General features: G+C 50.1%; 1 protein-coding gene across 4 annotated transcripts in view; it reads left to right on the top strand.

The window, feature by feature from the left end:
• WHRN (whirlin) overlaps positions 1 to 27,363 on the top strand; it is an 89,021-nt gene that overhangs the window by 10,185 nt on the left and 51,473 nt on the right. For all 4 annotated transcript variants that reach the window (XM_057549412.1, XM_057549411.1, XM_057549410.1 and 1 more), the window contains exons 2-3: positions 13,414 to 13,632; positions 23,287 to 23,412. In XM_057549412.1, coding sequence (XP_057405395.1) covers positions 13,414 to 13,632; positions 23,287 to 23,412 — 345 coding nt within the window. The remainder of the gene's footprint in view (positions 1 to 13,413; positions 13,633 to 23,286; positions 23,413 to 27,363) is intronic.

Here is a 27,363-nt window from a genome sequence, read left to right as displayed (position 1 = left end):
CAGACCTCTCCCAGATTTTCCCCAACTCTCCTGAACCCTCTCCCCCTTCCAAGAGTCCTTCCAAATCCTGAGATTTTTAAGTGTGCTGGGCACGTCAGGATGTTCAGATTTCTCTCTTCCCCCAAATGTCTGTCTCTTCCCCCACCTCCTAGCACTGTGGTCCTGTGGTCTCTGAACAGGATCTGTCCTCCCTTTAGCTTATTTATTTATTTTTATTTATAGTTTCAGCTCTTCTCTAGTATTAACAACAACTTTGTTTGCCCTGGAAGCCCTGGCTCATCTCTGACCCTCTGATGGCACCTCTCCACTCACCTGCGAATCGTGGACATTTCCCAAGTTAGTAACTTGACCTGCTCCTCTTCTGCATGGTCCCCGTTGGGGATCGCACCGGCGCTGGCGGGGTTAGACTCTCTGGGGCTGACCTCTCCCCAGCGGGTCTCAAACCACTCCTCCCCCGCCATCGCCACTGCCGGGCCTCAGAGGCCTCCTTGCTGTCGGTCTGTCTCCCATCTTGCTCACCTGCCGCCCAGTCCATTCTGCACCCTGGAAGCAGGGTGAACTTTCTAAACTTGGGTCTGATTCGGCCATGCCCTGCCTAGTGCCTCGCACCGGAGCTGGGAGCCCGTGGGGCAGAGGCCGAGCCCCTCACCCTGATGTTCGGGCTGCCCATGACCCGATCCCTTTGTACCCACAGACAGTCCTTTTCTCCAGCTGTTCCCAAGTGCAGTTCACAGTTGGCCAGACAAGCAGCACGCCCTCCTCTGAAACAAGGCCTTGTTTCTCTCCACCCGTTGACATCCACGGCCCCAGTGCATCCTCCCAGCAGCCCTGCCGCCCACATGCAGCTGCCCCATCCGCGAGAAACCTTCCCTTCTCCCCTCCCCTTCCTCCGGGTAGTGGCCTCCTTCACTCTGTTGTGACACAGGGTATATACTTCCCAGTGTTTTCTTGTGTTGCTCTGCGGACAATAATAACCTTTGTATATATAAATTCACTTAAACATCACGACAGCCCTGTCAGGTAGGTACCCCGTGTATTTGCTTCATTTTGCAAAACTACAAAGAATTTGTCACTTGCCTGTTGTCACAAAGATGGAAAGTGGCAGAGTCAGGATTTAAACCCAGATGTTGTTGACTTGAGGGAATGTATCCATCACCCCAGCACCGGAAAGAGGCAACATCCTTTTGTGCTTGAACCTGGGCTCTAGAGCCGGACGCTCTGGGTTTGAAGCCCAGCTCTGCCACTTTGTACTCTAGGGCCTTGAACAAGCTTCTTAACCTCTCTGATTCTTAGATTCCTCTTCAATAAAATTGTGATGGGAATAATAGTCAAATGGCAAGCAAGTTACTTAACTTCTCTGTTCCATTTCCTCATCTCTAAAATAGGGATATTGATGGCATTGCAGGTAATGTATTGAAGCACTGGGCACATCTATTAATTTGAACACTGAATGATTACCCACTATGTTCACTCCACTGTGTTGGGTCTGTTTTCCTACCAGGTGATGTTCTACTTCGTATAAAATACGTAACACACAAGATGCTTACAAGCCTACAATACTGAGCACACTCATAAATATGGCCACATGGAGGGTCTTCTGTGTGCCACCAGGAACTCTGCTCGGGCTTCACACACCAACTCTTCACACAGCCCCCGGGGAGTGGAAACTGAGCATCTGGGAGGGGAAGTGACCAGTCACCTGCACACAGATGGGAGGTCGCAGGACCCGATTTGAACCCAGCTCTTTCTGCCTCCAAAGCATTGCTCTTGGCCACTGCTCTCGACAGCTTCTGAGAAGCGGGGTATAAGCCACGGTGCTGGCCAGACCTGGGGTTCAGTAAATGTATGCTTCTTCCCCAATTTTTTCCATTTGGCAGGAAAAGCCATGAGGAACCAGACCACCCAGGCCACAGCCGCCCTGCCCCTTCCTGGGAAAGCTCTGTGCATGTCATTGACTAAACCTTAGGTACAGAGGTGGCAGTGGGCACTCCTTGCCTCCTTTTCTTGTCCCCCTCTCTTATCTCTCTCACCATGCCCTGACCTTTGTCAGGATTTTATTTTGTGCAGTCTGTGGAAATTCCCTAACTAGGTAACTGTGACCTCACCTCAACCCCCATTAGGATAAACCTGTAACTTACGAAATCATCTCACTGGATGGTGGAGGCTTGAATCTGTCTTGCTGCCTGCCATCTGGGCAGGATGAGAACAGAGTCTCCTCGGCCTTGTGTAGAAGACTGGTGGCCATTGCAGACTGGGTAAATCAAAGACCGTTTTGTTCAGTTCATAGGAAACATGAGGAGTAGAGGAGTCTGGGCTTTTAAAAATAAAATGTGTGTGTGTGTGTGTGTTAATGACCTAAGAGATACGGGTTCAATTTAGAAAACTTAGAAACCCCAGAAAAACACAAAGGAAAAAAAACCCCAGATCTTGATAATCCCCTCCACCCAGAAACAGTCACTGTGGACAATTTGATTCCTGTCTGTTCAGTCCCCTGTGTGCCTGTGTGTGTAAATTTGCACTGGGAACCCTCTATAAAACTGCCACTCTGAACGTGGTCATGGATCCTGCCTCTTTTACCAGACAATGTATCAGGACTGTTTTCCCACCTTGATAAATGTTTCTCGAAAATGATTTTTAATGATTGCATAAGATATCATAGCAAAGGGGTACATGGTTTATTTAACTAATTTCTTCTTGTTGGACTGTTTTTTTAAAAAAACATTATCCATATTTCTGCTTTAAACATCCTTGCGCATTAATCTTTAAGCACATCTCTAATAATTCTTTGGACTGTCTCTCTAGAAGGTGGCGTTGGCTCAGGGGATAGGCAGATTTTTAAGGCTTGGGTAGATGTTGCCAAAGTGCTCTTGGGAAAGAGTTTGTTTTCATTACAGTCCCTCCTCCCAACATTAGCAGTGTATGAGACGCCTCATTTTTCCCCAGCCTTGCCAACACTGGATATTGTATTTCTTTTCCATTTTTGCCAATCTGATCGACAAAATGTATCTTACTCTGATTTGCATAATTTAAATAGTGAAGTTGAACTGCTTTGCATGTTTATTGTTTGTATAGCTGTATATACATATATATGATGTATAGAATATATCATATATTATATACATATATAGATATATAATACATATATAAAACATTTATTTGGTGCATAACTTTTTGATGTTCTTTGCCCATTGAATCACAAGAATTTGACATCTCCATGTCATCAAATCTATCAGCCTTTTTCTTTATCATATCTCCTGGGTAGATTGTTAGGAGGTGGTTGATTCATCCACCTTGAATTCAGATTCTTCAGTCTAAGGGTGAATTAAATTGGAAGCCCATCCCCATGTTAACTGAGAATGCACAGAAAGTGATGACGGGCGGGAATGTGGAGAGTCAGCAAGGAGACTACTCCCCATCCATGTATCCACTCGTGCACTGAGAAAATGATATTGAAATAAACTGATTTTCCTGATGGATGGATGCGCTATGGACATTGATTCTAGACAGCAAAGCAGTCCATTGCAAACCCATTGAGGCACATCTGGTGACTATATTTATGACTCCTAGAATCTTGTTAGTTTCTCCTTAAAGGAAAAAAGAAAAGAATAAAGAGACAAAATTTAAAAGAACATTGTAAAGCAATTTACTTAAATTATAAGAGACTAAAAACCAGGCTTAGTGGATAATTGAAGAATTGCATTAAAAAGGAATCAGTATCTTTCTGGAATCACTCTGTCCTCATCTTGTGAATTGTTTTGCAAAGGGAGGGTCACTCTGTCACTATCTTGTAAATTTCTCATGGCATTATCGCCAAGGACAACATTTTTTTCCCCTCTCTTTGATCCTTCATGTTTTTCCTTTTCGCCCAGCCTTAGCTCGCTAAGACATTTAGGGGCAAAGATACTGGCGAGCAGGGGTTTTGAAATTTCAGGTCCCCGTTCCAGCCTCTGGGATCCTGGCATTCCCAGCACTGGAGCAAAGGTTTCCTTCTGCATCTTCACACTGAGCCTTTGGAGAATGTCAAACTCATAAAGAAAAGAGAATGAGGGGAATGCACAGTTGATTTTTGAAAATCTACTTAGTAAGTTCCCAATTAAAGGCAAGTTTAAACATCATTAAGAAAACTGAAAAGGAGAAAAGAAGATGCAGATATTCCCACCCTCCTTAACTAGTCATCACTTCTCTGCCATCTCCCCTGGCCTTTATCTCTATGTATTCACATTTCCTCAGTGGTTTAATTACCTTCCTCCTTTCATTTTTGCTTCATACATATGTTGTCATGGTGCTTCCTGACCCTTATGTGGAGCTGCATTTCTGGGAGGGGGTCTTGGATGGGCTCACACAGCTGCTCTGCAGTCCACTTGATTTTCCCTGGGGTGCACCAGCTCAAGGAGGTGAAGTGGCCTCAAAGAGCCAGAACTGATGGCCCATGTCATGACATAGCTTTGCCCAGATCCTGGCCCCCTGATGGGCATACAGACGTCAGGTACACTGCAATTAAGCTGCCCTTCTTGGAGATACCGTTAATTCTTACCACACTACTGCCCGCTGATGTCAACGTTCCACAAGAAGATAGACTGATAATGTTTGGACTTTTGTTTGTAAATGACATGCATTCTTAGACCAAAGTCAGCAGCAGCAAAGTATTTCTGGGAAGTGGAAGAAGAGAGGTAAGATGAGAAAACAGAGTTACTGCCCAAGTGTCTGTGAAAAATATCTCTGCTTCCAGCTGCATATAGAAGATGTCTAATCCTTGAGATGTCCTTCAGCATTCATTCATACACTTGGCAGTTGTTTTACTGAACACCTTCTATGTGACTGGTGTGATTTAACACCCTCTTTAAACTCTACATATCCCATGTACTTATGTGTTAACATATTTGTAATTAATATTACTTCCTACTTCAAAAATAACTGAGTGACTTAACCTAAAAAGCATATCGTGAAAGAGGGATCAGAAACCATATTGAAAAGTGTATTGTGTGTGTGTATGTGTGTGTGTGTGTGCGCGCACGCGCACATGTGTTCACACACCCAGGCATGTGTGAGGTGGTGCCTTTATAGGAATGATATTTCATATTCAAATGGAATTCTGAGCTTCCTAGCAACCAAGGCAAAAAGAGAAATTAATACATTTTCTTTAGATTCTATAGAGAACTCATTGGTACTTCAGGAGAGGTAAAATTCCTCATTGGCAGTCAATTTCAAGAGGAAGGAGGTCAATTTCAGGAGGAAGGCAATTTCAATTGCATTTTTCATTGTCTCTCGTTTTATGTGGAATCACCCACCATCTCCTATCTTTCATATTTATTGATACATCTGTGACCAAACCAGAAGAATTTCCTGTCTTCTCCGTCTATTGAGAAAGATGTGGATAAAATAATCACTTATATAAGTGAGTACGCTGAGATATGTACTTTCAGGGACGGGGAGCAGTACGTGCAAATAGCTTGGAGCACTTGATACTATAAGGAAGGCTAGGTGGCAGGGCAGGAGATGAGGCTGGCCGGGCAGCAGGGCCAGCTGTGCAGGCCTGAGAGGCACTGGGAGAGTTTGGGGTGGGGCAGGGCAGGGAGTGGTCCACTTGCATTTTAAAAGGATGTCCGGACACCCTGCAGAGACTAATTTTGAAGGCTGAGAGAGGAGGCTGGAAAGCTGTTGCAGTTAGTGGTCCCTGTAAGAGGTAATAATTAACACAGACAAAAATGTGATGCAGAGGAAGGAGCTCTGAAGACAGAGTGTTAATTAGGGCTTTACTTTCTCATGACATTAAAATATGCCACAGGGGTAGAGAGTCCACACACCAATTTCTGTCCTCCCTCAAAGTGGGGCTAATGGGGAGGGTCTTCCCAGTGCCTATGGCTGCACCTGGGACCAGCTCAGGGTTCAAGAGTACAAGGTCTCTCATTAATTTACAGCCTGTAAGTCCACGCTCCCTTTTCAGATCCTCTCCTTGTCCATCTTGTGAGGCCAAGACGTAGGATTGGCCTTGTGTTATTTGAACCTTCTTGAACTACTGGTAAGAGATGTATGAGTTTGGAGAATCCAAGATTCAAGTCCAAGCCCAGCCTCTTATCCTCTCTGTGACCTTACATAAGACACTTCAGCACCCAGATGTTCTTTCTTCATATGTGCACTGGGAAGAATAAAACGCATGGTCATTGCAGTAATTTTGCTGTTATCAATAATATTAACCACCATTTGCTGGGCACCTGCTATATGCCATGCCCAGTGAAAGATGCTTTGTGTACATTATCTTGTCCTCATTTTGTCCACACAGCTCCATAAGGATAGGCATTAGTAGCCCCATTTAACAGGTGAGAAAGCTGAGGCTTGGAGGGCTTAAGGAACTTGCCTGAACTCTCATAGCTAGGAAGACGTGGAACTATGTCTGGGAATGGTTTTCTAGTGAGTATAACCTTTTACTGAAAATCTCTTGAGGGGTCCTCCCCCTCAGCCACCTTTTTATTTTGATGCTTTATAATACTTTGGTCTCCAGAAGGGATTGGAAGATAGAGCCAAGATTTGCCTAAACGGGGAGATTTCTGGAGCCTGTGGAAAAAGGCATGAAAGAGGATGGATCCCTGAGCCACAGTGAGCTCTGCTTTGGGAAAAGATCGCTGCACAGCCCTCACCCAGTCCCATCCACAGCACCCATAGATGGGAGGCATTCAGGCCTCCTATAGGTCCAGGTTTCACAGTGCTGCCTCCTGCAGGTAATTATTGGAACTACACAGAGAGGGACAGGGTTGCATATGAAAAAAAGACAGCCCACTGCCTCTGGGATTCCACTTTTCTCTGGTGTAGAGAATTAGATGCACATGTGCTCCAAGATGCACGTAAAAGTATGTTATCGCAGATTGCTCGTGCTGGCAAAATGAGAAGCAACATAAATGTCCAGCAATAGGGGAGTGGAAATTCAGTGGTTGTGCATCTCTGCCAGGGAATGCCATGTAGTGTTGGAAGAGGTGATCTTTTGAGGAAGGAGGTTCAAAATACATTTTTTAGCTGAAAAAAAAAAAGATATCAATGAAATCTTAAGTATGAGTCAACCTGTGTAAACCTCAGACAACAATAGTTTTGTGTGTGAACATCCACGTGTTTGTAAAATGCACACAAGAAGTCGGGAAGGATAGACACCAGAATGTAGCTGTGTGTGGTTACCATGGATGGTGAATTGAGACTTCTACTCTGGGTTCTCTATAATAATAACACCTAACCCTTCTGTACCTCTTGCCTATCTTCCAGGCACTAAACACTTTATGTATATTAACTAATTTAATCCTCACCACTGCTCTGTGAGATAATACTGCTATTATCCCGTCTTATGCCTGGGAAACTGGGGTACAGACTGGCTAAGTAACTTGCCTGGGGTTGCCATCGGCGGGTAGCAGAGCCGGGATGGGAATCCTTGCAGCCCTGCTTCAGAGCTGCGGCTCTTAACCATTCCCTCTTCTGCTTCTCTCTCCGAATTCCACGTGTGTGTGAGGTGTGTATGCTCACGTGAGTGTGCAGAAGCATGGAATGGTGACCCAGGGCTGCCTGAGCCCCAGGCTAGTGCACTGCTCTTTCTGTGGCCTCATTTGAACAAATTCCTGGGGGCTGCCTGGCATCTTGAAAGCCCAGTGAATATCTTGAATGAATGAGCAAATGAATGAAATGAATGAACGGGTAAGTAAGTGAAGGAGAAGGAGCAGGGGGAGGGTATAAAGAAAACAGAACATGCATTGTGCCTTAAGGAACTTGTCTTGTAGTCTTAGAGACAGAATGTATGAAGGTGATGCAGAGGCTATAGTATAGATGGCAACAAAAACATACAAGTGTGCTGGGTGCTCTCCGAGAAGGGGAGTCACTCACTATCTAGGAAGGCTTCCTGGAGGTGGTGGGAAAGGGGCTGAGTGTCAAAAGGCGGGACTGATATGAGGAAGTGTGGATTAAAGGAAAGAAGGACGTTTCTGAAGAGGAGGAAAGTTGGGAGGGAGGGGCTAGAGTTGCTCATGTATTTGTATCCATGTAGATGGGAGGTTTAGAAATTTTCTAGGGCTTTTGTTTGGGAGAAGAAGCTGGCAGACTTAGGAAGGGAACTGATGTGCATTTAGTACCTACTCTGTGCTATGTACTATATAGGTAGTTTACATTATCTTAATAATCCTTACAACAGTTGCATTTTAAATGCAGAAACAGGCACAGAGAGGTTAGGTTATTTGCTCTGTGCCACACAGCAGGTCAACCTCAGAGCCAGGATTGGTGCCCAGTGAGTCTGAACCCAAAGCCCAACTAAGCAAGGTGGGGTCAGGAAGAGCAGGGTAGCACCATCCTTCCCTCTCTTCCCCATCACTAACCTGGGTCTTAGACCAGCTCCCCTTCCAGAGTTTGAGTGATCTGTTCCCCAGAAGAGAAAACCTTGCCCTGAAATAAGCTGGATGGCTCACCATTATATGTCCTTACTCGAGACTTTTCTGAAACACTTCTTTTGTACCTGCCCCTCCACACAATAGTCTAATGGTCTTGTGACGTTGTGCTTGCACTTTGGTGCATGTTTTTGAACATGGGAGCGTGTGTGCATCTGCCGTGCTAACACCCCGCCCCCCAGTCCCTTCACACTGTAGCCGTCTCCAGTCTATTTCTCAGTCCTCTGCTGAGCAGAGAATTCTATCGCCTGGACTGTAATTTTGGGGTGTCAGAGTCAGCTCTGAAGAGCTGCCTCCTGAGAGCATTAATCCAAGTAGCAAGTTATTAAGTTTGAAGACATACACATATAATTTACATTTCTACAATCATAACACGCAGTCTGAGTAGTCATCTGGTGATAGGTCGTATCTTAGCCATGCCACCTGCCAGGTCAGATCGAGATTTCCGTGATCTGACCTGGTGGAATACTGGTAAGCCCCTCGGTCGAGTTTCATCAGTAAATGTGATGACACGCAGGGGAGCAGAGGACTCTGGTGACGGTTCTTGCTTGCAGTGGACTTTCCCTAGATCTCATGGGATTTTTTTCAGCCTTAGCTCATTGAATTCTTAAAAGTATCAGGCACTGTGCTAATAGGGTTCCTCTACCTAAAGAGAGAGCAGAAAAGAGATCTTGATTTTACAGGAGGGAAGCAGATGAACAGAGAGGTTTGGTAACTTGTGTGAGGTGGCACAGCTTATAAGCAATTGATTCAGGAGACTGGCTGATGCTGCAGGTTGCTGCAGCAGGAGAGGGGTGTGGTTGACAGTCACCAACAGTCACAGGCAGAGCACGCAGGCTGCTTTAGGGTAGCTTTTGGATGTGATTTACCGCACATAAGCAGCTGCCTACTAAGAGCAGGGAAACACAGTGGTAGTCCCATTGGAGTGTGTCCCCCCAGCCCTCAGGTCCCTTTGAAGGTCCCTCTGCTGCCCATGATAGTGCCGAGTTGGGGTGTGCATCCTGCAACACCTGAGATGCTCCATCTGCCCTTCTGGTGTTTTCTTAAACCCTTTTGGTCCCTCCCAGTTGATATGGAACCTCAGAGCCTCCAGGTTCAAGATCTGGTTCAGGGACCTGATAGCAACTTCCTTTCTTCTAAATACAGAGGACATTGAAGTTTAACTTGGGGCAGGACCTTAGCAATCAGGGATTCCAACCCATTCATTGCCAGTTGGCAAAACCGAGGCCCAGCAAGAGGAGGACGTAGCCCCCGACCACCCAGCAGGACAGTGGCACAAGAGGGACATGCCTGGGTCTCGGTTCACAGCCAGAGTTCTTTCTACTTTGCCCTACTGCATAGGGCTGCTTGCTACTGAGGCTCGCCAGTGAGAGAAGCCACCAGTTCTGTGAAATGAACGGCCTGGGCGCACCTAACCACACTATCGTCCAGATGGCCTGAGCCTCGGAGATTAAGGTAGCAATGGTGAGTAAGTATGGGAGGCAGGTGGAAGGGTTATCAGGGCAAGAAAGCACCAGCCAGCTCTTTGTAGGAATTAACCCCTCCGTTCAGTGACACCTTTTAAAATAAGCAAGCCATTGTTTGTAAAAAAAGGAGACAAGAAGGCAATGAGAAAGTAGAAACTGAATTCCTAGACCATCCCCTCCTCCTTGCCTTCCCTGCGTGACACACAAGGTTTAGTCAAAGCACAATGGATGGAGGCCTTCCCTCGGGGTTCTAATGGCCACGGCACCAAGACCATATTCCCAGAGCCTGCTTGGATGTGGAAAGTGCTGTCTCAGGAATCTCGTTTTTTCTTCAGTTTTGCCAGGAAAATAAAGATGCATGATGACGCAGTGGATGATGATACTCGTGCTCTCCAAGACCCAACGAAAGCCCATATTTACCCCCACAAAGAGCCAATATCAGAGGTTCCAGAATGGTCTAGGCTTGAGTGGCCGTCAGATTTTCTGGTCCCACAGGCTTGTGATGGGGAAACTGAGGTGCAGAGGCGAAGAGACTTGTCCAGGGCTGGCCTCCTGTGCCTGGGCTGTACCCTCTCAGTCCCTTCCCGTCTCAGGTTGCCAGTGTCCCCTTCTGTACCACACTGGGGACGGGCAGCACTTGGGAGACTCAGTGACCTCCCAGGCCCTCTCCGGCGCCAGCTCTCCTTGGTGTTCTCATCAAGGTCATTAACATCCTCTCTGTTCTCAAGGTTGCTGCTTGCCTATTTATAGAACTGACCAAGAGAATGCCACTATTGCCAGCGATACAGAATACAAATCAAGCACTGTGCGTTGGTTTTCATTCTCTCAGACACCTCTTTTTTTTTTTTTTTTTAACTCCTTGGACAATGCTTATCTGCGCCTGGTTTCCCTTCTCAATGTGGACACTCCTGGGAGGAGAGGCGAGCGGGCTCTGCTACCTGCTGACCCCCCACTGTGTGCAGAGGCCCGGCCCTCAAGCACACTGTTTCATTTAACCCACGCAGTCCTGAGAGGTGGGCAGTGTCTGCATCCCACGTGTGCTGCTTTCAGAGAGGAAGCAGCCGGCCCCAGGGCTCCTGACCTACAAGTGACAGAAGCGACTTAAATCCAGTTCTGCCCAAATCCACAAGGTCCATTCTTTCCACTTGGCTTCCCCGTTCCTAATTCCAGTGTAGCCTTCCGGATCAGATGAGGAAGGTGGCTGCAGGGTGGTGCCTGTGCACGCTGTGGTTCTTTGGAGGCCATGGATGTGCTTTCTCATCCAGTCAGGGCAGCCAGGTTTTTCTGAGGACCTACGTGCGCCTGACGGAGCCTTGTCTCTCTCCAGGCTGCAGGTGCCACGAGGATATGCCCACTTGGCTCTCTCCAGGCCCGGCACACAGTAGGCTCGGTCAGCCCTTGTTGATGAGTGATGGGGCTCAGACTCACCGTCTGTCCAGGGAAGGGAGCAAAGAAGAGGCAGGCCAGTTGGAGCAGCCTCAGAGCCGCAGCAGTGCCTTCACGGAGGAGGGAGCAGGGGGCAGGGCAGAAGGGTCGGGAAGACCGCTCAGCGGCTGCAGTGGCTTCTGCGGATGGTGCCCATGCCCTGAGTTCTGGCAGTAGCCCACTTGGTCTACGGCTTCCTCCATCCTGCATCTCTAGCTTCACAGAGGTTTTATTTTCCCAACTGTTCTGTCAGGGAAGTCCCAGGGAACGTGAAAAGAACACGGTACAATCTTTCTCTGCTCATCTTCTCAGAAATCTTTTTCACAAGCAGCATTTTGGAGAGCTGCCATCCTCTCGTTATCCCTCCACCCGGGACTGGTTTAAGCTCTGGAATTGAGGGTCACTCCAGCTTGCCCGTCCTCCTCTGGAAGAGGTTCACATGTCAGAATGTCTAGTCCTGTGGCCCAGTGTCCTTGTCTGGCAGCCCCACCCAGCCAGGGCTCCCCACTGTCTTTGAAAGCCCCACCCTTGGCCCCTTTTGTCTGCCAACAGAACTGGGGGGTCAGTAGAACCCAGTGCCCCACAGATTCAGAGAGCTAAGTGCCTCCCTACCCTTTTATGTATATTGCTGCTTTCTGTCATTGAACGCAATATACCTTCATTCTGGAACATTTGGAAAATATTGAGAAAGAGGAAGGACAAAATAATCATCACCCATAATTCTGCCACCCCGAGAGAAGCACTGCTGGCATCTTGGCACGTTACTGCTCAGTTTCATTTTTTTTTTCCCTGTGTAATTTTTCTCTTAACATAACTGAGATCACACTGTAAGATAGGATTTATATCCTTTTGACCGCACTTACCATTAAAATGTATCACACATCCATGGCATTACAAATACTCTGTAATGATTGTAAAATGCGATTTTAACGGCAGCGTGAATTTTCCCACGTGCAGGTACTATCTATCATTGGCTCAGAAGTCCCAGGTTTAGGGGTATGTTTGCTGTTAATCCCAGTGCTAAGTGACCGTCTCCCTGAATAAAGGGCTTCATGTCAGTACAGGTGCATCATGGGAAAGCAGCATGGCCGCTCCCAGGGCTCAGAGTTTGGGTTCACCTCTCCCTGTGGCTCTTCCATCCCCAGACTAGAAAGTGTAGAGTCAAGGTGGTATCCACACTCAAAACTAGTTGCTGTACGAAAGGAACCCCGTACTAGCCGTGCGGGCAGGTTGTTTCCCTCGTTTTCTTCCACTAAATCATGGAAACCCTCTCCCACTAAATTGGATTCCATGAGGATTTCAGGAGATAAAGCACATCAGGTACAGAGCCGAGTGTTTCATACATACAGGCCCTTTATCATTGTTAAGCTACCATCGGTATCAGTATTTTTATCTCTTGACTCTCTTGTCTAGTAATTTATCGGGGTCACCGAGGCCACCCCCAGTTTCCATAAGGGCTCACGGGTTCGGCAGATGATTGTGCTTGTGGCTAAGATTTGTTACAGCAAAAGGCTACACAGCACAGTGAGCACAGGAGCAGCATGTGAGGCAAAGTCTGCAGGAAACCAGGCAGAAGCGTCTGAGTCCTGTCTGTGCAGTCACACGGGATGGGCTTGATTCCTCCAGCACGGAGTTGTAACAACACGTGTGAAATGTTGTCTACCGGGGATGCTTATTAGAGACTCAGCACCAGAGGTGGGCACCTCTGTCTGTACCCACATCCCAGACCCCCACATGGTTTGCACAAATAATCCAGGCACGGCAAGCTGCCCTTATTAGTTAGGGAATGGTGGGAACACTCAGAATCCAAGTTCCCAGAGGCGAGCCCAGCAGGCCCTCGTAAGGCTGCAGTTGTAGGCCTGCTCGGTTATCTCTGTTCTGCCCAGGTATGCTGAGAGGTCCTATTCCGTGTGTTTGGACTACTTCAAGATGGGGGCCGGAGTGGGGTGAGACAGACGTCCTCATTTCCATAGGACAAAATTGAGGGCTAGTAAAGGGAAGACACTTAGGAGCTGGTCTCCTACTGCGTGTGCGGGGTCCTGAGAGGAAGCAAGTTCTGGATAATCCCGCGCCGTCCCCTTTCCTGCTAACTCGTGTCTCTCTCTCTCTAGGCTCTCAAGGGCTCCAAGAAGCTGGTGCTGTCGGTGTACTCAGCGGGGCGCATCCCTGGCGGCTACGTCACCAACCACATCTACACCTGGGTAGACCCCCAAGGCCGCAGCATCTCTCCGCCCTCGGGCCTGCCCCAACCCCATGGCAGCACCCTGCGGCAGCACGAGGGTGACCGGAGGAGCGCCCTACACCTCCTGCAAGGCGGGGATGAGAAGAAGGTGAGCCTCTGGGCCTTGGCCTCGCCGGGCCTCCTGGAGGTGGAAGGCTGGGAATGGGGGGCTGGCCATCAAGATCACACTCTCCTTGCCAAACCCAGAATAGGGGAGTTTCTTAGAGGCTGGAAGAAGGGGGTTGGCCTGGAGGGGCTCTGGCCTTCGTCTCTCCCTCAAGTCCGAACTGAAGGGTTTTCTTTTCGTTTTAACCTGTGCGCCACATACCATAATTCACACTAAGCTGCTGCAACAAGAGCCCAAATACCGTGATTTAAATAAGCTAGATTATCTGCCCCTCCCATAGCAGAGTAAAGGGGACTGTCTAGGCTGATGGGGCAGCTCTGCTCTCTGTCCGCCATCCTCTGGGATACCGCCCCCTTATGGTTGAAGTCTAGTTCCCCGTAGCCCCTAGAGTGGAAAGAGGAAGAGAGAAAGCTCGGATGATTTACACTAGAGATGAGTGAACTTCTCAGTGGTCCAGACCCAGGCGCATGGCCACAGGCAGCTGCCAGGACTCCAAGCTCCAGAGGGCACCTTTTGCAGTGTGGGTCTCAGGTTGTAAGGAACAGAAACCAGAAACCGGTCCTGGTCACCTTCCACAAAGTCAGAATTTACTGGAAGGGTGTGGGCAGCCCCAGAATTGAAGCTGAGGGACTCGGGGTGCAGTCTCCAGGAAGAAAGGGATCCCCATGGTTTCTGTTCTCTGCCTCCTTCCCCTCAAGATTCATATTCCAGGGAGGGAGCACCTGATTGGCTGGTGGGGAGGTGCCCTTTGATTGACAGAAACACCAAGACCGTGGCCGGTGGAGGAGGGGTTGTAGCCCAAAGCACCATGGGGTGTTGTAACCTGAAGAAGACGACCAGGGGCATCAATAGATGCCCCCTACAGAGCCTTCCTCCCGAGACCATGACTGTTTCTTTAGAAAGGACTGAGAGATGGTCCCCCTGATATTTAAGGTTCACTCCGGGTGCTGTTTGCATTGCGCCCTATGGTTGCTCCTGGGACCAGGAAAGTCATTCCTGTAAGCATGACTTTGGTGTGACCATGACCATGGTCAATGCATGACCATGACTTTGGTCTCTGATGTTTTAAGACCTTGACACAGCTTGGGGCTCTGAGCCAACCGCCTTCCCTCTGGAGACTCTTTCCTCAGCTCTCTTTTCCTGTCCATAAGACCATAACATTTATTTAATGGGTTTTGCGTTCTTTGCTCAAATGTCGATATGCAGGAAGCGGCAGAGATGGCGGGGGCTTCTGTGCCAGGCAAGAGGCAGTGGGGTAGCCAGTTCGTATGCACCGTCAGAGCCTGCCTGGGCTTCTTCAAGGTGGCCAGGGTTGCAGAGGTGGGCTCATGTCCCCCTCCCCGCCAGGCGATGTTGCTCTCTGGCCATCTTGACAAAGCAGCACAGACTGTGGCATTGAGTCATTTTCAAGGCCAGCCTCCCAGGGTGGGTAGAGAACTTGCTTTATCTTTTTCTCAAGCTCTTCCCTGTATAGGGCATGAACTTAGAATAGTAAGAGCTCACCGTGTGCTGGCTCTGTGCTTACAGCGTCTCACTGAATCCTCGTGGCTTCCCCATGGGGTAGGTGTCCTTATGCACACTTTACAGATGCAAAATCCGACGTTCAGGGGACACTGCGGCAACTAGGACCCATTGAGCAGGTCAGCCCACACTTAGTGAGCACCTATGCCCGACGCTGTTATGGGAGGTGGGAATGGAGAAATGGACAAGAAACATGAAGCCTTGCTCTGGGGAAGCTTCCAGTGAGTTTGGAAGTCGTAGGAGGCATGAGACAAAAATCCAGAAATGAGCATAAATGAGCAAGATAATTAAGGTGGTGAAGATTGATGGAAGAAAATAAAATCAGGAAGGGGGTTAGAGAGTGATGGGGAGGGAGGCTCTGCTTCAGATGAGGTGGGCAGGGAAAACCTCTCTGAGGAGATGACTTCTGAGCTGAGACTGAGAGAGGAAAATGGAACTACCACGTACCATTCTGAGCACTGAAAATGCCAGGCAGCAAGGACAGCATGTGCAAAGGCCCTGAGGTGGGAATGAGCATGGCATCTTCAAGTCTTAGAGAGAAGGACCCTGCCACTGGAATTGAGTGGGTGGGAGGATTGGGAGGATGTAAGGTGCCCTCTGGGAGTCTTAGAGTAACGTATATAGGAATGTAGAAGGCAAAGGCTGAGGGAATCATACTCCAGGGAGGACCCAGATACCTCAGGAGGCAGGAAATACCCTGAACCACACCAGAGAAGCCTTCACAGATGTTATAGCTCCAGGCTGAAGCTTCTACACACCCCCACCCCGTTCCTCCTTTTGCTGATACAACATGGAGCCCCCGTTTTCCTGTTGAGGAAGGGCATGGGGGAAATGTTTCTGGAGCCCTCACTTCTGGCCCCCTGGCCTGATTCTCTTCTCTCCAGCAGCCTGGTCTCAGCTAATATTCCAGATAGCCACGACCAGACTCCCAGACTTCCCATGCCAAACTTCAAAAATCCTAACCTCAACCCCAGTGGGAACACACCTTCTAGGGAAATGAGTTCTCAGGACAGTAGTGATATAAAAATCACATGTAGCAAAATTACCCTTGAAAACCGCCTAAGCTGTCCACTGAAGCTGGTTCTGGTTTTGCAGCCCTTGCTAGGAATGCCCTTCTCCACACTGAAGTGTGAGAACCGTCCCATGCGGCTGAAGGAAGGAACAGAAGGGAAGGACACAGGTAGCGCCTCTGGGAATCAGTCCTGTCTGCTCTCAAGTCACCATCACATCGTCAGAGGCGAATAGGGTGCAGAGTTGTTCAGTTTTCCAACTTCCCATTCTGGGCTAACCCCCAGCCTCTATAGTACAGATGTGGCCTCTGTATGAAAAAACTGGAACAGATCTGTTGTGGGAGTTAGATAGGATGGTGTCAGCGTGGCAGGGAGAGTAAGACACTGGAACCAGGCTGCCTGGGTTCAAGTCCTGGCTCCACCACTTGCCAGCTGTGTGACCTTGGATAAGTTACATAACCTCTCTGAGCCTGAATCTCCTCTTCTATAACATGGAGACAGTGGTAGGGCCTCCTCTCCCCACCACTGTGTAAGGCTCTTGGTTCTGTGCCCTGGTACGCCCAAAGTGCCTGGATCAGTGCCTGGCACAGTGGAGGTGCTCAGTAAGTATTTATTACATGAATGACTGAATTAAAATGCAGGGCTCAAAGTCCCCTACTGCCCCCTGCCAAGGTCACTGGCCCATGAGCAAGGGAGCAAGTCTCAGTGGTTTCCCGGTCCCACGGCCCCGCTCCGGGCTGAGCAGGCAGACCCTCTGCAGCAGCGGCTGCTCCCCCAAGCTCATGCCTTCAGCAGCCGCAGAGATGAGGTGGGGCCCAGCTGGGAATGGAAGGCGAGGAGCCTTTGGGACCAGCTCTGAAGAAAAACCTACAGTTCTCCTCCTGTGTTTCTCCTTTACCATCACACTCACAGTGCTTCTGACACCAGATGTGGCGGGGTCACTTGGGGGTGGTTTCCCACCAAGCAATTCTCTGCGACACCAGCTGGATGTCTTACAGTTTAACTCAATTCTGACACTGTCTACCTGGAGAGAGTGTCCAGTCCCACAGGTTAAGGACTCAGTCCCATAAAACAGCCCCCTACCTGTCCCCACTTCAGATACCAGTTCCAAGTCCAGGTTATCACCTGTGCTTCCGACTGATCGGCTGTAACTCAGAGGTTCCCCTGACCCCGTCTCAGCTTTGGTTAATTTGCTAAAGCGACTCACAGATCTCAGGAAAACAGTTTACTTACTGTGCACCAGTTTATTAGAAAAGGATACGGTAAAGGATACAGATGAACATCCAGCTGGAAGGGCTGTGTAGGGCAGGTTATGTGGGAAGGGGCGCGGAGCTTCCATGCCCCCTCCAGGTGCACCACTCTCCCCACGCCTCCACCTGTTCACTGACCCAGAAGCTCTCTGAACCCCACACTATTGGGATTTTTATGGAGTCTTCATTGTGTAGGCATGATCAATTTTTTTTTTAATTTTATTTATTTTTTTGGCTGCGTCGGGTCTTAGTTGCGGCATGCGGGATCTTCGATGTGGTGCGCGGACTCTTCATTGTGGCACGTGGGCTTCTCTCTAGTTGTGGTGTGCGGGTTTTCTCTCTCTAGTTGAGGCGCGCGAGCTCAGTAGTTGTGGCACGCAGGCTTAGTTGCTACCCGCGGCATGTGGGATCTTAGTTGCTACCTGCGGCCTGTGGGATCCCTGACCCGGGATCGAACCCGCGTCCCCTGCATTGCAAGGTGGATTCTTTACCACCGGACTGCCAGGGAAGTCCCGTGCACGATCAATTATTAACTCCACTTCCAGCCCCTCTCCCCTCTCTGGAGAAATTGGGGTGGGGCTGAAAATTCCAAGCTTCTAATCATGGCTTGGTCTTTCTGGTGACCAGCCACCCTCCAGGAGGCCAATCAGAGTCACCTCATTAGAATGAAAGATGCTCCTAGTGGTCTTATCACTTAGGAATTTACCAAGGTTTCAGGAGCTCAGTGCCAGGGACGAAGACAAAGACAAAATGTATATTTCTTAGTATAAATCACAGTATCGCACCTGGTATCAGAACTCCCTGACTGTGTGACCTTGGGTGAGTCACTTAACCTTGGGTGAGTCACTTAAGCTTCCCTAGCCATGGTTTGGGGATGGTCATAGCAGCCAGATGGGGCTGTTTCAAGAATCAATAAATCATGTGCACAGAGGATAGTGCCTGGGGCATAGTAATTCATTGCAGTAACAACCATCATTTATCCAATGCTTCCTAGGTGCTAGGTACCTTTCATATCTTTTTTGTCCCCAAATGTTTATTGATGTCATCTCCTGAGGCTGCTCATGCTGCTTCCTGGACAGGGTTGGGGTTCCAGAGGAAGGTGGGAAGGGGGATGGCAGTGCCTGCCCCGGGTAAGCTGTGCAATTCTCATTTCACTGATGGGGAAACTGAAGATCAGAAAAGCAACAGGCCCTGCCCCAGGGTTGCCCAGGAGTAAAGGGCAGAACCAGGATGCGAACTCAGGCCTGTGGGAGGCAGTGCAGTGAGCTAATTCAATGCCTGGGCTCTGCCAGCTGTTTGACCTTGGCCATGTCATTTCACCTCTCTGGCCTCACTTTCCTCACCTGGAAAATGGGGATAATAAGAGAAACCACAGAGGAGGAAAGAGGACTCAACGAAGTAAGGGATGTAAAGTGCTGAGCACAGTGCCTGGGATCTAGGAAAGACTCAATACGTTCAGTAACCAATTGATTTAGTGAGTTATCATTATATTCTTATTATTGGTGGGAATGGTATTCTTTTCACTGTGCCAGGCTGCCTCTCACAGCTTAGTGCCCTTTCCCATAGGTGAGTTTTGTTTCCTGCCAAGTGCTGGTGGAGTTTCCAGCAGGTGATGGAAGCAGATACCCTGCTGTTGATAGGTCTGTTATTACAGTCCTGGGATGAAGACTCTGTTTTATTCCCACGTGAAGGATTTATGGGGAAGTGACTGGCAGGCAGTGGGGTTTGTTTTCATCCTTAGTATTCAAAGGCGGGGACCACAGCCGTCTGTGTGCTCCTGGGTTCCTGTCTGCTCTCTCCCCCCAGAATCTTCATGTCCCGGAGCTGGAGAGACCAGGTGGGGGTGGGAATGGGGGAGGGACTGACCCACGTCACCAAGTGAACTGGGCTGGAGCCTTGGTGTGAGGCCCCCAGGCCAGACCTGGCTTGTTCCATGCTCCAGCAGCACAGCCTGCAGCAAGGGTCCACCCGGGTTTGAGGCGGGAGCTGCCACTCTGTCCTCAGCCAGCCTCACTGACCTCCCCCAGGGGTGAAGCTCGCTTTCCCTCACCCCACCAGCGTCGTAAGGCACACACGTTGTCTTAAAGGAGCTCCAGAAGTTGGCCTTCTCTGCTGCTAGCCCTCCCCAGTAGTCTTCCTAAAATCCGAATCTGAGCCTTTTCTCTCCTGCTTGAAGCCCAGGCTTGTTGACCTCGCTCACTGCCCCACACAGGCTAGTGCCATCCCTTCCTTCCCTGCCACCCTCCCACCAAACAGAACCCTGCAGTGATCCCAGGGGGCCTTGCTCTGTCCTGTTTCTGAGCTTTTGCACACGTTCTTGCCCTCCCCTTGCCCTGGTTGACCCCCTCGGCCTTCAGGGCTTGGAGGTCATATTTCTGGGATTCTGTGCCTGTGGTCAGGCTCCCAGGAATGGACTCTGAGACCAAGATTTCCCTGAAAGAGGTTTATAGGAATGTGCCTGTGGTAGACAGAATAACGATGCCCCAAAGACGTCTACCTCCTAATCTCTGGAGCCTGTGAACAGGTCACTTTACGTGGCAAAGGGACTTTCCAGGTGTGATTAAGATGAGGATCTGGAGATAGAGACATTATCCTGGATTATGTGGGTGGACCCAATGTGATCACAAGTGTCCTTAGAAGAAGGCAGGAGTGTCAGAGTCAGAAAAAGGTGGTGTGATGCCAGGAGCAGAGACAGAGAGAGATCAGAAGATGCTACACTGCTGGCTTTGAAGATGAAGGATGGGGCCATGAGCCCAAGAATGCAGGTGGCCTTTAGAAGCTAGAAAAGGCAAGAAAATGGGTTCTCCCCAAGAACCTCTAGAAGGAATGCAGTCCTGTTGACCCACTGTAGACTTTTGACCTCCAGAGCTTTGAGATAATAAATCTGCATTGTTTTAAGCCCCTAAATCCATGGTCATTTATTACAGCAGCAATGCAGTGCCCTGGGATCACCACCAGAAAAGGCGTGAGGAATACAGGACTGGGCAGAGGGAGGAGTGGGCTGTGATACCATCTCTGCAGAGGCCTTGGCTGGTCCCACGGGAGCTCTGGAGCTGGGGGTGACTTGCAAGGTCGTCCTGAATTGAGGCAGGGGTCAGGCTTTCGCTCGTCTGCGTCAACTAGTCATTGGATGGGAGCTGCTCCAGGGAGGCTGTGACCTTAGGTGAGGCAGGTCCTGGCAGGCACTCAGCTGTGAGCCATCAACAGCCAATACTCCAGCTCAGGGGTTCCTCTGAGGACAGGGACCCAGTTAGATTCTCCCCTGAATCTGTGCCCAGTGCGGAGTTGGGGTTTGGTTTGCATTGGATGGAATACCAGCAACGGCTCACATGTGCACGGGCTGTCCCTGTCTAAGAAGCAGCCCATGTTCATTCTCTCGCATGAAGAAGGCTTCCTCATTCTTTCCAGATCATACCTGCCCAAGCTCAGCACCATGGCTTGCCCAAGAGGGACATTTTGAAGATAATAACAATAGCTGACGCTGTGTGAGTGCTTCTGCTGGGTCATGATTCTAAGTGCTCCAAGTAGATAAACCCATTCATCACTCACAACAACCCAATAAAGTTGCTGTGATTGTTTTCCCCATTTTATAGATGAGAAAACTGAGGCACAGGGAGGTGAAGTAACTTGCCCAGTGTTACACACCTAGCGAGTGTCATTGCCGGGATTAAACTTCCACAGTCTGGCTTCAGAGTCTACACAGGCAGCTACCACACTGTCACCTCCCAAACACACAGACCTGGATGTGATGAGGGACCAGGGTGAACCAGGGTGGACCTAGGTTACCTCAAACCTATCCCAGCCCTGGAGCTGCACTGGGGAAGGGAGGGGGCTAGGAAGTTGTTCCCAAGTCCGACTTCAAGTGTCCCCAGAGCCTGCTGTTCCCAGAACTCTGACATTTCTGGGTGACTGCTCATAGGTCCCCCTGAGGGTTCTGTGGGCCTCACGGATGCTCTCCTTATAATGTGGTCATGGTGTCTGATGAGGAAATGGGGGCACAGGACTAATGGGGCTGGGGCCACTCCACTGGGCAGCACGGTCTGGCCCTCTCCCACAGGGATGGGCCTCCCTGACATGCTGCGGAGTCTACAGTCTTAGAACCAAACCATGTAGAGTCTGTTCTGTGTGTAGGGCTCTCTCCCGACAGTGGCCTGCCAGCCAGTAGGTGTCAGCTGCGGCTGTGTGGCCTTGTCTGGTTTTGTCCTGTGCAAAGTAGCACCAACAGTGGCTAACATCTATCGATTGTTTACTGTGGGCCAGAGACTAGCCTACATTTGTCTCTCAATTTGATCCTCTCCCTAGTAAGCTTATAAGGCAGACACTATTTTCATCCTCATTTTCTAGGTGAGGAGGCTGAGGCACAGAGAAGTGAAGTAACTTGCCCAAGGTCACACAGCCGGGCCCCCACTGGTCAGTTTGGACTTGAGTCTGTCCTCTTCAGCACCTCCCTGCTGACCTCCGGCGGTGGGGGGATGGAAGAAGGAAGATAATAAATGTAAAAAGCTTCTCCTGGTGGCTGGTGCAGATAACTCTTAGATGAATGACTTTTCGGAAATAGAAAGCTAGTTGGATGGCTTCCCTAACGCCATGACATTTGCCCTGATGCCCGCCGGGACCTCCACCCGTTCCTCTCCTGTGGGTGGTCACACTGTGCTCTCTTTAGGTCCCTTACATGTCACTGGGTCTTAACTTGTTGCGGGATGTTTTCTGTCCTTTTGGGGTAGCTTCCAGCTGTTCTGGCCACTTGTTTTTGTAAGTTCCCCTTTCAGACGCAAGGCACACTTAACCTGCATGTTCCTGCAGGTTCCTGCATAGATTCCGAGGCTTCCTGAATCTGCCCCAGCCTCTCCTGCCCGGTCACCCACCTCCCCGGCCCCCATCCCACCCCCGGCGCTCCCTGCTCTGGCCACAGTGCCTCACTTCTCTGGTCCCGTGTGAAGTGTGCTCTCCTGCTGCTGTCCCATGACCCTGAATGCCCCTCTTGCCCTTGCCTGGTTGACTCCTGCCCACCCTCCAATCTCGTCAGAGATGTCACTTTCTCCAGGAAGCCGCACCCCATCCATCACCCCACCTCCAGGCGGGACCATTGCTCCTCCTCTGCACCCACACAGCCCGCAAGTCACCCCACTCGGCTCTGATCACGCGGTTCCGTGAAGGTTTGTTTACTGGTCTCTCTGCCCCTCAGGACTCTGAGCCCTTGGGAGCAGGCCCGTGTCTGGGTCATCTCCACACCCCCTGGCCTGGCACTGGGTCTGCGCTTAGTGGGCGCTCCCTGTGTTTGTGGAATGAAGCGCTGCTGAAGCGACACTGCCGTGGCCTCTCAGGATGGATGGCAGAGCAGGAGACCCCTGGGGAGGCGGGAGACCCCTGGGGTGGCAGGTGGTGGGGCCCTGCACCTGGACTGAGCCTTGATCCTAAGGTGGGAGGATGGGAGGTGAGGGAGCTGGGTGGAGGGTCCGCAGCCTGACGGGTACTCCCTGACTGAAGGGCGTATAGTCAAGGGCAGCCAATGGAGGCCTAGAGAGTCTGTGGCCGCCATGGTGTGAGGAAGGAACACATGAAAACCTGGAGTGTCTAGAGTGTTAGCACCAGAGGGGTCCCTGGAGGTCCTCTCCTCAGCGCCTTCCTTTTACCGCCCTTGTACCTGTGACCCACGGAGGGGAGAGGGGCTTCCCCAAGTCACTCAGCAAACCAGGGGCAGAGCTGGGGCAGAAATCGGAATGTTCCAGGAGATCTTGCAGGCCTGAATAGGTGTGCCCTTCAGAGTATGGGAGGGGGTGGTCTTTAGCCTGCTGCCTCCCAAAGTTCCTGGTGCCCTCCAGGCCCTCGAATACTCTCTTCCCTCCCTCCTGCAGGTGAACCTGGTGCTGGGGGACGGCCGGTCCCTGGGCCTCACCATCCGTGGAGGAGCCGAGTACGGCCTGGGCATTTACATCACTGGCGTGGACCCGGGCTCTGAAGCGGAAAGCAGCGGGCTCAAGGTGAGAGACCCCTGACTCCCAGGGAGGGGATGGGGCGCCAGGCTGCACGTGCTGGGGCGAGGGGGGGAAAGACCTGTGTGTGGAGCCCTGTGCAGCTGATTTCAACGGGACGTCCGGCAGAGCAGTGGGCCCCCCACGCGAAGGGCCTGTCCCAGCGGAGAGTCCTCCCCTGGCTGCGCGGCTCTAATTCAGAGCTCAGAGCGGGCAGCAGGAGCCGCCACCCCTCCCGAACCCCGGGTTCTCTTAGCAATCCGCAGAGCAGGGCAGCCTCCCGCGAGCTGCTGGGCAGCAGGCCACCTTGAGCTCTCCGTGGCTGCTGTTTTGGAAACACTGCTGATGGCCTGTGATGGCCCCGACTTCGAGGTTGATTGTGGTACTCGGAGAGGGAAGAGGAGAGGACGCTGCAGGCTGGGGTGGGTTTGCACCGGGCAGCCTCGGGGCTGGCGTTTGACCCAGAGCAACCAGCAATTAGCTCTCATTTTAAAGAGGGCTGTCTGTGTGCCCAGCATTCATAATTGACATTACACATATCAGCTCATTGAACCTTATCCCGTGGGGTAGTATGTTATTACCCGAATTTCCCAGTTGGGGAAACTGAGGCATGTAGAGGTTAAACAGACTTGTCCAAGGTCATGCAGCTGATCAGTTGCAGAGCAGGGTTTGAGCCCAGTAGTCTTAATTCCAAAGCCCATGGTCTTAACTGCTACACTGTATCCCCCGCTGGGGAGGGCCAGGAACTGGCTCAGAGCTTTGGGGGGGAGGTGACAGTGAGTGAGGCAGAGACTGTCCACAAGGGCACTGGACTCAGGACACAGGTCACCCAGATAAATGGCAGCATGCTTTTGGGCTAAATCCTGATGGCAGGGATGCCACAGCAGCAGTGACCCTGGGTACAGGTGGCGTTTGAGCCACGTCTTGTGGGACGAGAGAGGCTGTTGGGTAAAGGGGCTGGGCTGTGGAGCTTTCTGGTTGAAGGGGCTATGTGGTTTGACCGTGTGTGACTGGATGGGCAACTAGCCACATGTGAGGCTGGGAAAGAAGGCACGAGATGAGGTCGTGCCTTCCTAACAAAGGGCCTTGAATGCCCCACTGACGGAGGGAAGCGGATTCTCTATGCGGACGAGAAGAAGGATCATGGCGGATCAGAGTGGTGGTCAGGAGACCTCTCCCCCCACCAAGCCACAAAGGATGAGGCTGGAGTGGCAGAGAGACAGGAGTGAGACTCCAGCCCCATCCTCCATGACGTGGCTCGGGGGGTTCTCTTAGGAAACATGGCGTAATGGGAAGAGCTCTGGGTCTGGGGTCCAGATCCCAGCTTTGCTGCTTTTGCTTTAGTAGCTGTGTGACCTTGGAGAATCCCTCTACCTCTCTGAGTTTCCCTTCCCTTTCCCAGATAATAACGATATATAGCATCTCTTTCTCAGAAAAAAATGAGGAACAAACTCACAGTGACATTAAAAATAAAGGTTAAAATTATTGAGGGTCTGTGTTATAGACTGAATGTTTGTGTTCCTCCCAAATTCATACCTTGAAACCCTAACCCCCAAAGTGATGATACTAGGAGGCGTGGCCTTTGGGAGGTGAGTAGGTCATGAAGGTAGAGCGTCATGAATGGAATTAGTGCCCTTAGAAAAGGGACCCCAGTGAGATCCCTGGCTGTCTTTCCGCCTTGGGAGGATACAGTGAGAAAGAAGTTGGCAGTCTGCAACTCAGAAGAGGGTCCTCACCAAAACCTGACCACACTGGCTCCCTGATCTCAGACATTCAGCCTCCAGAACTCCAAGAAATTAACGTCTGTTGTCTATAAGCTATCCAGTCCGTGGTACTTTGTTATACAGCCTAGACTGACTGAGACAGTCTGCTCTTTCCCAAGCACTTTATGTCATAAAATCACCTAAACCTCCCAACACTCCTGTGAAAGCAGTTCTTCCATTAGCCCATTTTATAGGCGCAGTATCTGGGACTCAGAGAGCTGCACAGCTGTAGGAGGCAAAGCTGGGATTCCCATCCAGGAATCAGAATTCTGGTTCTAGAACTGTGCTGGTTACCAGGCCAGCCTCGGAGGCGGTGGGGAGAGGAGTAGATGCCCCACAAACGTTGGTAGGCTGTAGGTGATTCTGAAATGCCCTGGGTCTCCGGCTTGCTGTACTCTCAGCGAGTAAAGTTGATTCCTTGTTGGGACTCCAAAAGGAGACAATCTCATGGTATTCTATATGCAGATTGTATTTAATAAATTTGTTATTTTGTATTAATTTTAGATTTACTGAAAAGTCGCGAAGAGATTACCCATTTGTTCTTTATCCAGCCTCCTCTAATGTTAACACCTTATATAACCATGATGCGTTTGTCAAGACTAAGAAACTAACATTGGTACAATACTGTTAAACAAACTACAGACTTTATTCAGAGTTCACCAGTTTTCCCACTAACGCCCCTTTTCTATTCTAGGATACAGTCCAGTTCAGCATAGCACGTTGTGTTTATTTAGCCTGTATGCATTTTTAATTCCATTTATTTTCCCCAAAATTTCAAAAAAGGTTGAAGTCAGTTTCTAAACACAGAGTAAAGATTTTTTTAAACGATTAAGTGAGGAAGTTGGGAGGAAGGAAACTGGAGGCAGAGAGAAAGAGAGAAAGCTGAGGTGAGAGTCCTTCCGAGAACACTTACCGTGTGGGGCTGCAAACCGCTACAGGCAGCACACAGATTTGACTCTGAGCTTCCCGGCAGCCAACACAAAGAGGGAAGCAGGTCAGGGACATTTGTAAGATGAAAACAGACCAACTGTGCTGGAGAAGCCTGGTTATTCCTCTTCCTGAGGCCTGAGGGCAGTTTTCCTCTGGTCCTTCTTAGGATGTTGTGTGATGACGTAAGCAGTGTCTTCAGTGACAGCAAATGCATGAGCAGATTCCATACTTTGTTGGTGGTGAATACACTCTTACTGAATCCATGTTAAGAGAAAGTGGGAGCGGGGAGCGGCAGCGTGCAAGAGAGATGACACGCTAGGTTCTGGCCAGAGAGGACTGAGCATCTCTCTCTCTCTCTCTCTCTCTCTCTCTCTTCCTCTGATTAATGACAGGTGGTAGCTTTGCTATCATGTTAGCCACTTACCGAGCAGTTACTATGTTAGGACTGCGCGAAATGCTTCACATTATCTTACTAATTTTTGCAACAGTATATGAAAAAGGAATGTCTTTCTCCCTCTTTGACAGGTGGCAGATTCAGGAGCAATAGTAAGCAGCTTGCCCAAGGTCGCCCAGCTAGGAAGTGCTAGATTTGAACTCACACCTGCTCACTCCAAGTCCATACTCTTAACCACCATGTTCCACTGCCTCCCAGTGATAACGTGTGTGTTACCATCTCCAGTTTACTGTTGAAGAAACCAAGGCTCATGGAGATAAAGGCCAAATTCTTTCTCATGTCAGAACTGGGATTTGAACCCAGGCCTCACAGAGCCTAGGGTTGCCCTGTTTGGGGGGAATGGGAGGCCTAGGACCTTGCCCTGACCAGCTGTGTGAAGGTGGACTTGTCCCCTGCCCTCTGGGCCTCAGTCTCCCAGCTCAGACCGTCAGCAGTTGAACGGTTGGGCAGGCGGATCTCTGAGGCTTTCTCCTAGATCTGCACATTTTCCCGGCCTGAGAGCACCAGTGGGTGCCCAGGCACAGGAACGTGATCCGTTCTCCTTCACCTGCAGGTTCCCATACCCACTGACAGATGCCAAAGTAGGTAACCTGCTGGCAGATCCCTCTTTTGTGTAGAAGGAAGGAAGAAAGTGGGCATTACATGCAGGCAACGGGTCTCCCTGGCTGCGCCTCCTTTCCTTCCTTGCATTTAATCAGCAGATACATACTAAGGATTCCTGCGTGCCTGACACTGTACTTGCCCTGTGGCTTCTGAGCTGAGCCAGACAGACATAATCCCTGACCTCCTGGAGCTTACTTTCTAGTGGGAAGA

This window comes from Balaenoptera acutorostrata, chromosome 6 (assembly GCF_949987535.1).
Source record: "Balaenoptera acutorostrata chromosome 6, mBalAcu1.1, whole genome shotgun sequence".
In the NCBI taxonomy this organism is placed as follows: domain Eukaryota; kingdom Metazoa; phylum Chordata; class Mammalia; order Artiodactyla; family Balaenopteridae; genus Balaenoptera; species Balaenoptera acutorostrata.
Note: the sequence above shows the minus strand (reverse complement) of the source record. Positions and strands in the feature narration are given on the sequence as shown.